Below are 15,474 nucleotides of genomic sequence, written 5' to 3' on the forward strand. Positions count from 1 at the left end.
GGGAGGGAAGGGGCAGGGCGGGGAGAGGGCGGGATGCCCTGCAGAGGTGGCAGCTCCTCCCTCACTCGGGCGCGGGGTCCTCACCACCCTCCTGTGTCCCCGCAGAGAGCGCCTTCGCAGACACGCTGACTCCGGCGCGCCTGGGCCAAGCTCGCTTCAGCGCCTGCCTGCCGCCCAGCAGCCACGACGCGGCCAACTTCGACAACAACGAGCTCGAGAACAGCCAGGTAGTGGCCAAGCTGGGCCACCTGGCGCTGGGCCGCGCCCCGGGCCCGCCCGCCGATGCCGTGGCCGCCATCCCCTGCGGGCCCCGCGACCGCCCGCGGCCCGCGTCGTCGCCGGCGCTGCTGGAGGCCGACCTGCGCTTCCACGCGACGCGCGGGCCCGACGTGAGCCTCTCGGCCGACCGCAAGGTGGCCTGCGCGCCGCGGCCCGACGGCGGCCGCACGCTGGTCTTCTCGGAGCGCCCGCTGCGGCCGGGCGAGAGCCTGCTGGTGGAGGTGGGCCGGCCAGGGCTGGCGGCGCCCGGCGCGCTGGCCTTCGGCATCACTTCGTGCGACCCGGGCGCGCTGCGGCCCGCCGAGCTGCCCGCCGACCCCGACGCGCTGCTGGACCGCAAGGAGTACTGGGTGGTGGCGCGCGCCGGGCCCGTGCCCAGCGGCGGCGACGCGCTCAGCTTCACGCTGCGGCCCGGGGGCGACGTGCTGCTGGGCATCAACGGGCGACCGCGCGGCCGCCTGCTGTGCGTGGACACTACGCAGCCGCTCTGGGCCTTCTTCGCCGTGCGCGGAGGAGCTGCCGGCCAGCTGCGCCTGCTCGGTGAGTGCCCCCCGCGGCGTCCCTGCCCGCCGCTGCCCTGGACCGCGTGTCCTGAACCAGCCAGCTGCACAGGTGACGGCCCTGCGCTGAGCAGGCTGTATGCAGTCAGTAAATGGCCAGCATGGTTTTTATTGAGCCTGTCGACTTTGGGGATCTTTTAAAAACATGAAGGATTCTTTTTTTGTTTGTTTTTGTTTTTTTTTTGGAACCAGGGATTGAACTCAGGGGCACTCCCCCACTGAGCCACATCCCCAACCCTATTTTGTATTTTATTTAGAGACAGGGTCTCACTGAGTTGCTTAGCTCCTCACTTTTGCTGAGGCTGGCTTTGAACTCAAGATCCTCCTGCCTCAGCCTCCTGAGTTGCTGGGATGACAGGCATATGCCACCGCACATGATTTACATGCAGCATATTAAGTGTAGGGGGAAAAGTCATTTCAATGACATGGAAAAGGGAACAAGAACGACACTGTGTCCACAGAGAGTGGATGGAGGCTTGACCAATCTTGTTTCCAGGTAGGTCTTGCCTTGCTCATGCAGTGCATAGACACGAAGAACAATCAAGCTGGGGCAGGCCCCTGGCTGCAGAAGGACACCCGCAGAACACAGGAGGCACACCAAACCTGGGAGGGGCTCCCAGACACGGGGGCAGCCACCCACATTAGTGTGCTGCAGCAAGGGGCACCTGCCAGCTTGGCAGAGTGAGGTGGTGGTCAGGGAAGGCTGCCCAGAGAGCAGAGCTCCACTCTCAGGTCCAAGCTTGGCAGAAGCCATGGACAGCTCCCGATTCTCCCAGTGACCCTGTGAAATTGGTATCACAGTCCCCATCTACAGACCAGAGAGTTGGAGTCCAGGGAAGTTAAATGATGGGCCCAGAGTCACATAGCTGATCAGCCATGAAGATGGTGGGCCAATTTCCAACTCTCCTGAGCCTCCTTTCCTTCTGTGTGGGGAGCTGTGCCTGTGGCAGGGTTGCCATGCAGGGGTCCACACAGACCCTTAGTTCTTGCAGTAGTAACGCTGGCATCGGGATGAGGGTGGGGGTAGGCTGCTTGTTGGGGTGATTATTAGGTCTTTTGTTTATTTTTTGAGGAGCATAACACATCATCCTAGCCTGAGATGTGTTGCCCAAGTTCCTGCTTAGACTTGCAAAAGCTGAGCCTTGAACCCTCACCCATTCCAGGACTTCCCAAGCAATCAGCAGGAGCCCTGAGTGGTCAGGCAGAGAGAATAGAAGGGAAGGGACTCCCAGCAGCCAGGGACTTGTCCCTGATTCCTATCTTAGTGCAACTCTAGCACTGCATTATCTAAACTCCCCTCTTCAAGAGAGGGAAGGGGCAGCTCTCTGCATCCTAAGAAATGGCCTGTTATCTAAATCAGCAGCAGGTATGGGAGGAAAACTCTTCCATGTTGACCACACTAGCAGTCAGGGATCTTGTAACTGAAGTGACAAACCCCATTACAAGTATCCTAAGCAAAAAGGGAAATTTGTGGGCACACATAGCTCAGAAGTCAGGGAGTATGTTGGGTGGATTCAGGAACAGCTGGATCTAGGTGTTGAACCAATGTCATCAGAATCCCCTCCTAGTGTCAGGTCCTTGCCTCAGGGTGGGCCCTACAGTGCCCACTTACCTCTCCATGGAACGAGCTCTTCTTTCCTATCAGGTGGGCCCCAGAGCCTGCCTTCATTTCCAAGTCCTTCCCTGAAGCACCACTTGGATCAAGGGCAGAAGCTCCTTTTGCCCTGACCTGGATGTGTGCCAGGGTGTCAGTGCCCAGAGGACACCCAGGGCTGTTTCTGAAACAGAAGGCAGGGAGCCAGGTGCCCTCACACCTGTGGCCCCTGGACTGCAGCAGGGCCCTGGGAGTAGTCCTCATCCTGTGAGACAGGGCAGAGGAGAAGTGTTGGGTGTGTCCTGTGGCCCCTCATGCAGTCTCTTTGGGTCTCAGGTACCCTGCAGTCCAGCCCTGCCACCATGACGCCCTCAGGGTCCTTCAGCGGCTCCCAGGATGACAGTGATTCAGACGTGACCTTCAGTGTCAACCAGTCATCCTCATCAGAGTCGTCCCTGGGTAAGGATGTGCAGACCCCAGCAGGGCTGGGCGGGGGGCCACCTGGCTCCCTGGGCCTCCCCCACCCACTCTCACCCTGGCTGCGCTTCCTGGGGAGGGTCAGGCTGCACAGATGCAGCACCCGCGGGTGCTGCTGGCTGCACCTCCTCTTGAGGCTTGGGGGGTGGAAGGGGAGGAAAGGTGCCCAACCCCCCTGCCCACCAAGGTGGGTTTCCAGGGGCTCCCGCGGCTCTGCAGCTTGCCTGGCAAAGCCGGCCTAAGAGCCACATGGGTGACGAGTCCTCTTCTCCCCTTGGCAGTGACCGCCCCCAGCTCCCCACTGAGTCCCCCGGTGTCCCCAGGGCTCTCCCCGCCCGAGCCAGCAGGCAGCAGGAACGGCGAGTGCACCGTGTGCTTCGATGGCGAGGTGGACACGGTCATCTACACGTGCGGACACATGTGCCTGTGCCATGGCTGTGGCCTGCGGCTCAAGAGGCAGCCCCGGGCCTGCTGCCCCATCTGCCGGAGGCCCATCAAAGACGTCATCAAGATCTACAGGCCGTAGTGGCCAGTGAGCCCTGGCCAGAGCAGTCACCATCCTGCAGCCCCACTGGGCTGGGCAGCCACCTGGGCCACCGAGGAGTCTGAGGGCAGGAGCCCTCCCTCACCTGCACTCCCCAGTGGTGGGCAGGATGCAGAGTCCTGGGGTCCGAGCCCAGCTTCTAGCTCAGAAGGTCTTTGCCCCCAAAGGCCGTCCAAGAGCAAGCTCAGGAACTGCCTGGCAGGTCCCCAGTCCCCCGGACCTTTCAGCTGGGACACGCGCCCTCTGACTGTGCAGTGCTTCTTTCTGGGGGTGGACGGATGGCTGTGAGAGAAAAGGGGGGGATGGGAGCAGGCGGTGTCCTGGGCAGGGCTGGCTGGGGTGCTTATTTAACGCTAAGGGATGTGCAATCTGGAGCTCAGATTTTAGCAAGGCTGACACCTTCCGCTCTCTGGGGATGTGACGCAGCCACCTTTGAATGTAAGAGGCCTGAACAGAGAACTGCAAGGACAGGCTGAGGAGAGAGCCGTTTGCCTGGGAGGCAAAAATAACTCATTGTTTACAGCAGAAGCCGGAGCAGCTCCTCCGCTGGTGGGTGGCGTTCCCAGGGCTCCTCTTGGAGGCACATCTGGGGGGTTGCAGCAGGGTGCTCGGGATGTGGCATCCTCTCACGCTGGCACCTGACTCCCTGGCAAGATGTTTCGGCCTTTCGAGGGCCCTCCCTTCTCCAGGGAGACAGGGCGGCTCTGTGTGGGAGGGGAGGGGAGAGGAGGGCCTCTGAGGTGGGCCACTCACTTGGCCTTGGAAATGTCACCCTCCATATTCCCTGGGCTGACGTTTACGGGGCCGTGGGCATTCCCAGGGGGCAGGAGCAGGAGGAACCAGGGCTTTGTGGCCGGTGCTTGTCTCGATTTCCAGCTGATCTTCTCCTGTGCTGGTTGCCAGGTGTCGAGGGCCATGTCCACTAATAACGGAGACATCAGCTGGAATCCCAGGCTCTGGGACCCCCCACCCTTAGGCCAGCCTGCTGGAAGTTCCTGGGGCCCTGGCCCTGCCCACCCCTCGCCCAGGCCCAGCTCTGTCGACACCCAGACCTCACTGGGGCCCAGGGATGGCTCAGGCCACCCCTGTCTTCTTGTCCCTGGGCCACTCTGCTCGGGCCCTGTTTCTGTGTCCCTAACTGGAAGTGCAGCGCTGGACACTCTAGGGAAGCCCGCACAGGTTCTAGAAAGCTGAGACCCTTGCAATGAGCAGTGTGTGTTTTTCTCTCAACTCCTGATCTGTTCTGGACGTGCCAAGAGAGGGGAGGAGAGAACTGTGCAGGGAGCTTGTGAGCTCACGAAGCCGCAGTTCCCGGGAGCCGGGCGGGCCAGCGCGGGAGGTCAGGTTCCCCAAGACCAGTCCATGGCCTGGGTGCTCGAGGTCTGGGTCAACTGCTGTCTCCGGGTGGGCGTGGCCGTAGGTTTCTGACCTGACCCCGCCCCCCTCCCAGCCAGGCCTCGGGTGCTGGCTCTGCCTGGTGAGTCGCGCCCACATCTGGATTCGGCAGCAGCATCTCTGACAGCTCTGGAAGCCCAGGGGAGCCCTGGTAAGAGTTTGAGGATCCAGGCAGCCCTGGGGCCCCGGCCCATGGCATGGCAGGCACCTTGTGCTTCCCCTGTGCTGGGAGTGGGCCGAGCCTTGCGCAGGCCCTGTGGTCTCGTCACCAGGGACAGTGCTCTGCAGGCATCGTCCCCCTGACCAGATTTGAGACTCAGTCACATACCCCAGTGGTCTGAGAAGCTGGGGGACCAGCCCTTGCCCTTCCCCGCTGCCCCCTGGCGTCCTAGCAGGGGTCACATACACCTGCCACCAGGAACCCAGTGACAGGGAGCCTGGGCCCCAGGATGGGCCAGGTGTTCTCCCGGTGACCTGTTACCTGGGAGGAAGTGAGGTGGCCTGCTGAACCTGCTCTGCAGCCACTATAAATAGCCTCCGTTTCCAAGGGCAGCAGAGGGTGTTCACGCTCTGGGAGGCAGACGCTTCCGGCTGTGCGCTAGAGGGCTGGCTCTGGTGCTTCCAAGGGACACACGTGGCCCCCGCCGGGGTGTCTTGGGAAGGGGACGAGAGGAAGAAGAACCACTTTTCTTTATTCACACCCACTATGTGCCTTGGCACTGGGCCAGAGAAGCACCTGCACGTGGTCACCCTGGGAAACATGAGCCCTGTGGTGTCACATCTGAGCCCCTGGTGGGCGCGCCACTAAGAAAACACTGCCAATCTTCACGCAAGGTGCTGTGAACGCACAGCCCACTCCTGCCCGTCCAGCAGGCCTGGGGAAGTGTGCAGGGGGCCATGGTCCTGCGTCCCTGCCTGGCAGGTGAGAACTGGCGTCCCAGGGAAAGGGCCCACATGACAGAGGGGGCAGGGCTGGGCTTCTGGCCCAGGAGTGTCCTGGACACCGTCAGCATAGGCTGGGCACCGGCAGCCCCTCTGTGCCCATGCCCAGAAGGAACCCATGACCTCTCCTCAGGCTCCTGTGCTCACCGCCTGCCCCCTCCCAGGGGGACTGAGCTACCCAGGCGGTGGCTCCAGCCCTAGGTCTTGGGTTACCTGGATGCCCCAGGGGGCAACTCTGGGAGAGGCCCAGGGCGGGGCCTTGTCCCATCAGCTTCCTGGGCTGTGTGACCCCATCCTAGCTGCCCCAGCCTCCTGTTCTCCAGGCTCACCCCTGTGTGCCCTTCCAGACTGCAGCATCCAGGGTTCTGGGGGCAGCGGGGGAGGCCAGCAGACGCCTGTTTGTTGTGACCTTGCCCCTGCCTGCTTGGAGCTCCTGCACAGCCGGGCTGCTCCTGAGCAAAGCAGCCCCCTATTCTCCAGTGCATCCTGGAGGGGATTCCTGGGCCTCAGCCACTAGGGGTGTCTGCTCCCTGTGCCAGCCACCACCCAGCTCCCAGCATTCCACCCCGCTCCCCAGCACAGGCTGTTGTGGACGTGGGGCTGAGAACTGGGACCAGAGAGAGGCTGTAAGGAGCTCTGGAGAAGGACGGGCCAGAGCCCAGCTTGTGTTCAGTGGCTCTGGTGTTGGGTCCTCTGCTGGCTGTACTAGGTGCTCACCGAAGGGTGCAGAACGGGCAGAAGCCTGGTGACGAGGGTCCCTCAGCTCGTGCTCACATAGTCACTCAGCAAACGTCTGCCGAGTGCTCACAGATGTGAGATGCAGGGTGCTGGGGGAACGGGGCAGGGGAGGTGCCCACCTGACACCGGAGTGGAGCCCAGGGCAATGAGGCCTTAGGGAACCCCTGGGCTTTCTTGGCCGTCCTGCTGCCTCAGGTCCACTTAAGGGAACCCCCAGCAATCCCCTTGGAGCAGAGCTGCCTCGTTAGAAATATGGGGCACCTGTGGTCATTGAGCTGCCGCCAAAATGGCCTTAGGCAGAGCCCCAAAGGCCCCACCCGCCAATGGCCACCTTGAGGTCCTGCCAGGGAGACCTGGGAGCTGCTCACTGCTGCTTTCTGGCCCCAGAAACCGTCCCACGTCCCAAGGCCCCGGAGAACCCTGAGTAGGTCATTCCAGACGAGAATTGGGTTGTGCGAGGCTGTGGTGAGGGAGCGGCACTGACCCCCCCACTGCCCAGCCCTGTCCCAGCTCTGGCCTGGGGTTTCCGGCTCAGGAACACACGACCTCTCGGCATTTCTTGGAAGTTGTCTCCCTGTCTCCTCCAAGTCCCTGACAACATGACTCGTGCAACAATCTGTCTGTGCCTTATGAAAGTGTCTGTGCACTTTTGATCCTTTTCTAAAGCAACTTTTAACAGTGGACGGGGGCCCAGCAGACATGACAGGGTCCAGAAACCTGGGTTTGGTCACCAAGACCCGTTTATGTGGTCTTTGATAGCAGAGGGAGAGCGCCTCCACCCGCCCACTCCCCAACCTGTGTACAGACCTTTTTAAGCGTCTCTGTCTCTATCTGATTCAATACTGTGACCTCTCCATACGGTCTACACTTTGGGGAACTGAAATAAAGTTTTAAAACTTGGGGGAGTGGGTTGGGAAGGGTTTGCACTGGTCTTTGTGTTTTTGTGTGTTGTGTGTTCTGATTTTTGTGTGTTTTTATGTTTTATATTAACATAATTTTCTTGTTTGAAAAACAAATACAACTTTGGCTTAAGAAAAAAAAAAGTGTCTTCAGAACTCAATTCTAAAAACTGCGCTCACATGTGGTGTTGGCAGGGGGCAGGACCCAGATCACCACCAGCCTTAAACTGCGCAGCCTTTAACCCCTTTGCCAAGTAAATCACTTGTGCTAAAATAGTGCAAGGAAATAAGTTTAATCGGGGATAAGTTCTATGTGTAAAGATGTTCATTGCAGCATTATTTGTAACATAAAAAAACTAAGAAACTCATGTTCAACAAGCATGGCAAATCCCCACCTCTCCTGAAACTCTTGGTCACAAGTGACAGAAAGCCAACAGCAAGGATAAAGGTGATAACAGACATAACTTAAAAATCTAGCAGCAGAGCCCACTTCGGGTGCAGGTGGATCAAGCATTTGAAATGCTGTCTCGGGACCAGCTCTCTGCCCTCTGCTCTGGCCCCATTCCCACAGGTTCCCAAGATGGTAGCCTGCAGGCCCAGCCCACTTCCTGCCATTGATCATTGCTACGGAGACCAATGGGGATCACAGGTCCCTTCCTGAACCAATTCCTGATGCCAGGGAAATAGGCATCAGGACGTTCACATCCAATAGCTGTCCCACTCCCAGTTCTGAGGCCTGAAAGGGGACAGTCCTTCTCCAGCAAACCTGGAGCCATGCAGGGTACGCCCCAGCAGGTGACACAGCCGCATACGCGCAGGAAGGTGGAGGAAAGCACAGCCACCAGGCAGCATTGCCTAGCTCGAGTGGCCTGAGCGTGACCTGAGTGGCACTCCACCTGCTGTGCCCTGGTTCCTCACCTGCAGGGGACCCCTGGCCCTGCGGTGGGCAGGAGCCTTGTTGGGGTCAGGCTGGACACCAGCCAGCTGGGGTCTGCCCTGGACTCGTGTTCACGTCCAGGTGGGGAATCGGAAGGCAAGCTGCACAGAAGGTCTGATCTCTCTGGAAACCAGCAACAGCCCCAGACCTGAAAAGCAGCAGGGTGTCCCCAGGGCTGCTCCTGAGGGTGGCAGGTGAGTGACATCCCTGTGCTTTGCAAATGACTTTTCCACTTGTTCCTGGCGGGGAGGGGGGTCCCCCACTCCACAAAAAAAGTGCAGGGAAGAGCCCGGGGCTGGAGTCTGTCAGCTTTCCCAGGCCCGTGGCCTGGGAGTTCAGATCCAAATTTAGCCTGGCGGAGGGAGATAAGGGCCCGCTCAGGGACAGCGCGGGGCAGGCGGGGCTGACCAGCTTGGCCTGGCCTGGAGCAAGCTGGGCTTGGGGGCCGGCTTTGGGTGGAGGCTCATGGTGGTATCAGGAGTGGGGAGGGAGGAGGAAGGTGAACGAGCCCCCGGCCTGTCCTCCTGGCCTGCTAGGAGAGCCCAGCCTGGTGACAGCGAGTGTTGGGAACAGTGCACAAGGGAAAGGAGCGGGAGCCGGGTCCCCACACTCTGGGGGTGCTCAGGGACCAGGGTCCTCCAAGGTGGAACTGGGCCTGGGCCGGGGGCTGCTCTAGGGCAAAGCCCAGTCACGGGGAAAAGCTTGCCCTCCCCCACAAGACCTCCACTAGGGCGGGGTCTGTCCCGAAGCCAGGCTCCTTTCTCCCATCCTAGGTGTTCTTCCCTCCTGTCACCTGCTTCTTAATTAGGCCAAGGGACATTCGTAATGGATGACATTTAATAATCAGGACTTTTTTTAAATAAAGAAAAAAAATGGCCATATTGATCTAGGCCTTATGATTAATAAACAACTGAAACAACTCAAGAAAAGCCCAACTTAAGGGGGAAAAAAAGAGGGGGCAGAATTTACTCACACCCTCATAGTTGCTTCAGGAATGGCTGCATCCAGGTGTTCGCATGAGGTCTTCATGCATCTGCCTGGTCTCTCAGTTCTGCTTTCCTCTAGGTTGACATTGCTCTTGGGCAGGCTCTCCCTTTGTGGTGACTAAGATGGCCCCAGTGACTCTGAACTTACACCATGCCAGCTTTATAACCCTTTAAAGAAGTGTTTTAGTCAACTTCGGTGTCATGTGACCAAATACTTGACAAGAACTGCTTAGAGGAGGAAAAGTCTATTGGAGGCTTACAAAACAGAGGTCCTGGTGCAGGTGGCCAGTCCCACTGCCCTGGGCCCCGCAGAATGCTGCCGTCACGGTGGAAGGGCACAGTGGAAGGGGGGGTGCTCAGATCATGGCAGGGCCTGGCAGCGGGGGGCAGGGAAGATCCCCCTTCTAAGGAATGACCCCAGTGGCCCTCCTCCAGCCTCGCCCCACCTGCCTACAGTGACCACTGGTCAGTCCATGCAAGCTGGGCTGGACTGCACCCAGGCGTGTCACCTCTGAACGTTGCTGTGGTAACAGGGACTTCAGGGGACACCTCGCACCCCAACCAGAACAAGAAGGTCCAGGGAAGGCCCCCGGGCTGTCTTTCCTTTGACCTCCTGGATCCAAAACCCAGTCCCTGCACCAGTCTCTGTGACCTGCCCACACAGGTAGGAGTGGCCCTTGCCCTCAGGAGCCACCACGTCTAGAAGGGAAGGCTGACCCCCAAACAGACGAGGGGGACCAGCACAGGGGGCTGCTGGGACACATCCGCTCCGGGCAGCGGCTCTGGCTCTTCAGTGGGGGACTCCGCAGCCATCTCTCTCCTGGCCGGAGGTGCTCCCCACGGCCCAGCTGGCCACCTGACCTGGCCTGCTTCTCCCCCAGTGTCGGGCACACAGAGTCAGTGCCCTGGTCCTCGCGCCCCGGCCTCCGGGGAGTGTGCTGTGGGACTTCCTGCTTCCTGGTCGGGGTCCCGCAGGACCAGCTCTCCTCCACAGGACAAGGGGCAGGTGGCCCTACTGCCCGCGAAGGACAGCACCTCCTGCCCGCTCCGCGCCTCTGTGAAGCACGTCCCACTGTCACTGCCGTTTGTGGGCAAGGCTGGGACTTGGACAAATCAGCCGCTTTGTCCCACTCTATGGGGCCTCCCGGACACCGAAGGGACCGTCTGTCTGTCATCATCGCCCAGAGTCCGGACCCATGGTCCCCAGGGCGAATGGGCCGGGGACGTTCACAACTGTGATCTCACTGACCCCATGTCAACCCCCAGTGGGTGTCGCCGTCCCACATCACAGGTGAGGGAAGGGGACAGGAGGGCAGCAGCCGACCCACCACTCTACTGGTGAGCTGAGGGCCGGGGTCCGGCTCCTCTGAGCACAGTGTCCAGGGGAGGGCAGGGAGGGGCAGGGAGGGGAACCGAAGAAGGCAGAAGGCAGTCGGGGCAGAGCCAGCCCCCAGAAGGGCCCAGAAGAGCCGTCGCTGGGCCCTGGCCTCGGCGACAGCCCGTCCAGCCTCCGCCCCTGGAAGCCGGCTTTGGCTCCCACATGGGGACGTGGAAACCAGATGTCCCCCGCATCTGCTGTGGGAACAGAAGCTGGCCTTGGCCGGGGCATGCCCAGGGAGAAGCCCCCAGAAGCCTGTAGGAGGCCGGTCACCACTGGGTGCCTCGGGGCCTGCCCTCAGCCCCACCCACCCCCAGGCCCACCCAGGTGTAAAACCTGCTCCCCAGACTCAGGGTCCAGACGCCCCCTGCCCTCCCAGCCATCTGGAAAGACCTGGGGATGGGAGGGATGGGGCGTCAGATGCCCAGGCCACGTGGCCCAGCAAGCATGCTCAACCTCCCCAGGACCCCCAGAGCGCCTGGCACCAACCCTGTGCCTGGGCCCCTGGGTTTGTGTAGCCACAGGGAGGACCCGCTCTGATCCTCAATGCCTCACCTGTCAGGGGTCCTGTAAGACCACTCCCTTCCCAGGCCGCATCACCCTCTCAGCGGGAGAAGCTGCCTCCGAAGTCCTGCACCAAGTCTACACGGTGGATGAGACTTCTCCCCAGCTGAGACCAACAACCCAGGCCCAGGCCTGCCTCTGCTGAGCGACCCCGGAGGACTTGTTTGCTTTCTCTGAACCTCAGTTTCTGCATCTTTGAGGGAAGAGGGGTGTCAGCCCCTTGTGGATTTCATAGAGATGATCCCCGTCATTACACTGCTGTTCTTCAGTAGGAGCTGAGCACAGCAGTCCCCCCTTACCCTCAGCTTCACTTTCTGTGATTTATTTTCGTTATCCACGGTCAACACTGATCTGAATATGAAGTGGAAAATTCCAGAAATAAATAATTCCTAAGTTTTAAATTGCACGTCTGCCCCAGCCGGATAAAATCTCACAATGTCCTGGTCCAGCCCACTTGGAATGTGGATCAGACTTTGCCCAGTGTATCCACACTGTATATGTTACCTGCCTGGTAGTCACTTAGTAGCCATCTCAGTTATCTGATCAACTGTCACGGCATCACAGGGCTTGTGTTCAGGGGGCCCTTGTTTGATTTGCCCCAAATTGCAAGATTAGTGATGGCACGGGGCACAAGCCACGGAGGGACAGGTTAACCCTGGTGCCTCTGGCAACACCACAGGTCAATTAGGAAAAGACAGTACATATGAGACCAATGCTATCCTCGCTCAGAGGGTTGTGGAACACATCCCCACAGGGAAAGGGGACTTCTGTGGTGGCAGTTATTGTTTTCACCATAATTTTGGCCCTGAAACTCCACCTCCCCCCCCTCCTCTCCTTCCCCCACCCCATCCCTCCCAGCTCAGCCAGGGGCTGCCCCTGTCCTCCCAGAGCCCCCAGGGCCTCCCTTATCTGAGCCCTGAGGGCGTCTGTCCTGCCTCAGGACTGCCCCATGACACTCCTGCAGCAGCAGCAGGACCTACCAAATGGTGGTCTAGAGAGCCTCCTGCCCCCGCCCGTGCCCCCCACCACACCCCCAGGTGGCATGCCTGCGTCAGTGTGCCGCTGTCCACAGAGCCCACGGGAAGCGTCATCACAGGGCAGGGCCTGCCCTGGCCCCTTGTTTGTTTGGGCTTATGGTCAAGAATGCTGGCCCTGGGCCTGGGAGGCCGCCTGACCCCCACTCCAGAGGGACAGCCTCGCTCCCTCCACGCCACAGCCGCCTGCATTCCAGGAGTGGCGTGGGAAGGGCCAGGTCTCCCAGCCCACAGGGCGCCACTGCAGCCTGCTGTCCACCGCGGAGGGATGGAGACAGGTCCAGGGGACAGCAGGACAGGACCCATCCCACCGCAGGACAGGACCCCCAGGAACCCCCAGGGGATGCCTCAGACCCCACCTGTGTCTGCTGACACCTCTCTTCCCCTGGTGTCACCTCCCCTCCACAGGAGGGTCCTTTCCACAATGCTACGGACCCCAGTCTCTCTCTGCCTGTCCCTGATGGGGGGTCCTGGGCTGTCAGGGTTTGACTCCGGCCCTCCTCCCAGGCTGCCCTTGCTGCCTTTCTGCACTGGGGAGCACTAACAGGGGTCCTGGAACTAAGGGAGCCTTCCAGGGGCTACACAGAGATGGGCTTGCAGCCCAGACAGCTGCTGGCCAGCCGAGTAGCCAGGCCTGAGTAGCTGCTCAGGCCACAAAGCTCAAGGGCAGAATCTTGGGGGAGCAGGGACAGTGGTTCCAGGGAACAACCAGTTCCTCCAAGGGGCTCCCAGGACAGCTGATTGGCAGCTCCTGACAGGCTTCCTCCACAGCAGGGCTGAGTAACTGGGTGGGGGGCAAGGGCCCCACCCTGCAGCCATGGAGCAGGGAGGCTGGACTCCTAGAGGTCAGGGAGGAGGCTGTCCAGACCTCTGCAGGCTGAGGAGGTTTGCAGTTTCTTTCTAGAAGGTGGAGCATCATTGCCCTCTAGTGGCCATGATGGAAAGTGACCAACGATGGGACCCAGCCAGCCCCAGGTCCAGGGTGCAGGGCACACAGTGCATCCTTCAGATGCCACCAGACAACCTGGGAAGCCGGGTGCTGCCTGTGGCCCTGTGAAGTTAGTGAGTTTGAGGGGAATGTAGGTCACCTGTGTTGGGGACCGCCTGGGCTGGCTGGGGCCCAAGTGGGTGACCCTTTCCCAGGACCTGCAGCTCTGGCCAGGGGCACACGAAGGTGGAGCCTGCCCCTAAGTTGGGTCCTTGCCTCTGTTGCTGACCTCAGTGGTTCTGTGGAACCCACCCATCTGACCCAGTGTCAGGCACATCAGGAACAAGCCCAGAGGGGAAATGTGACTAAACAAGGACAAACCCTCAAATACAGGCAGAAATGGCACCCTGCTGCCAAAGGGCACCTCTGGCCTCCAAAACAGAAAGGGCCTCCCCATTCCTGAGGCATCCGTGGCTCAGCTGGCTTGGGACACCCGCCCCGGTGTGGGACAAGCTCTGCAGCCGCGGTGGAGGGTGCTACCCGCGGGCGTGTGGCTGGAGGACAGGGCCCCTGCACACCTGGCCTGGTGTGGCCAGGGTCGCACCCTCCCAGCCCCCAGCTCCCAGCTCTTTCTTCCCTCCTTAGCAACCTGGGATGGAGTCCCCCTGGACTGACGTCAGCCTGAGGGGAACACGGAGGACAGATTGCCCATGATGTTCCATCAGGCAAACACTGAACTCATAAACTACAAAATAACAAACAAACGTGGGGCTAGGGGCGTAACTAGGGTAGAGAATGGCTACCTAGCATGCTCCAGGCCCTGGTCTGATCTCTAGCACCTTGGAAAACACACTGAGAAATAAATATACTCATAAAAACCCATGAACAGTGAATCATAGGGGGAAAAGCTGAAGGAATAGACCCAAATGTTGACAAAGATGGTCTCGAGGGAGGATTGTGGAAGTGAATTAAGAGAGGTCTTAGAGGGCTCAGGGGTGGAGCATCTTGCTAAGTGTGTACAGGCCCTTGGTTTCTATCCCTAGTGGGGGAGGGGGCTGGCTCAATGAATGGCAAATTCCCAATCTTCACAATTCAGCCTCTGCCTTCAAGAACATCTTGAAGGGGTGAGGAAGAAGGGCTTGAAAAAGAGATGGAGCAGCACATGCAAAGGCCCTGAGGTAGTGTCCTCCAACTTGGCTGACCCATCAGACCAATACCAAAGAAGTCTAAGAAGGGGCTAATTCGGAGAGGATGTTGAAATTCACCTTGAATATGAATATTTCTTTTAAATAGTTTCTTTTAACTTCCCTTCCTCTTACCTGTAGAGTTGAAAACACTTCAGCCCCGATCCACCTGCTAAGCCTCTCCCCACAACCGTTGCTTACCTTCTTAAAATGTGAAACTGACCAGATAATCCTGAGAATTTAGGTCAAATTAAACCACAAGGGAGAGTCTCCAGGGCCATTCATCATCCCCAACTTGTCCGAGGTTGTGAATAAGAGGCAGGCTCTGTGAGCTCTGTGACCCCAGCAGCCAGTGGCCTTGCCTGGCAAACAACAGCCAACCTGAGCGCTCTCACTGACTGGTCTGGCTACAGGGAAGACCCCACCTTCACTGGAGAGAACAGCCCACCCCCACTTCATGGGTGAAAAGAGGACGGGGTGCAAGGGATCTTCCCCTGCCCTGCAGAACAGCATGCCTTGGACATGTTGCTTGGTGTTCACAGCATCCTGGGGTGTCAAGGTCAAGGCCAGACTCCAGCACAAGACCCTTAAGCTCTGTAGCTTCATCCTTCAGTTCCCCCAGCTCCCTCCTCTCCTCTTGGTCCTCCTTGATTCCCACCCCCGCCCCTCACCTCCTGCCCCTCTCCGCCACGCCCCTCTCCGCCCCACCACCTCACGCCCGGCCTCCTCACCCCCCCCTCGCCCCTCATCTCTAGCTTCTCTCTGCCCCGCTCCTCTCTACCCGGCTCCTCACCGCCCCGCCTCTTCACCTCCTGCTCCTCACCACCATGCCCTGTCTGCCCCGCCTCCTCACATTCCCGCCCCTCTCTGCCCCGCCTCCTCACCATCCGGCCCCTCTTTGCCCCGCCTTCTCACCATCCGGCCCCTCTTTGCCCCGCCCCTCACCGCCCCTCCCCTTTCTGCCCCACCTCCTCACTGGCCCTCTCTGCCCCTCCTCCTCACCTCCTACTCCTCACCGCCCCGCCCCCTCTCTGC

At 59.9% G+C, this 15,474-nt stretch overlaps 1 protein-coding gene across 3 annotated transcripts in view; it reads left to right on the forward strand.

Annotated features, from left to right (window-relative positions):
- The window catches only part of Neurl1b (neuralized E3 ubiquitin protein ligase 1B), a 35,813-nt gene extending 24,114 nt beyond the window's left edge, over positions 1–11,699 (forward strand). For 2 of the 3 annotated variants that reach the window (XM_078052437.1, XM_078052438.1), the window contains exons 3-5: positions 106–819; positions 2,770–2,892; positions 3,192–11,699. In XM_078052437.1, coding sequence (XP_077908563.1) covers positions 106–819; positions 2,770–2,892; positions 3,192–3,436 — 1,082 coding nt within the window. In that variant the 3' untranslated portion in view covers positions 3,437–11,699. The remainder of the gene's footprint in view (positions 1–105; positions 820–2,769; positions 2,893–3,191) is intronic. The other variant, XR_013440082.1, reaches the window with a different exon arrangement.
- Positions 11,700–15,474: the final 3,775 nt, after the last annotated feature.

Source organism: Ictidomys tridecemlineatus, chromosome 1 (assembly GCF_052094955.1).
Source record: "Ictidomys tridecemlineatus isolate mIctTri1 chromosome 1, mIctTri1.hap1, whole genome shotgun sequence".
NCBI lineage: Eukaryota > Metazoa > Chordata > Mammalia > Rodentia > Sciuridae > Ictidomys > Ictidomys tridecemlineatus.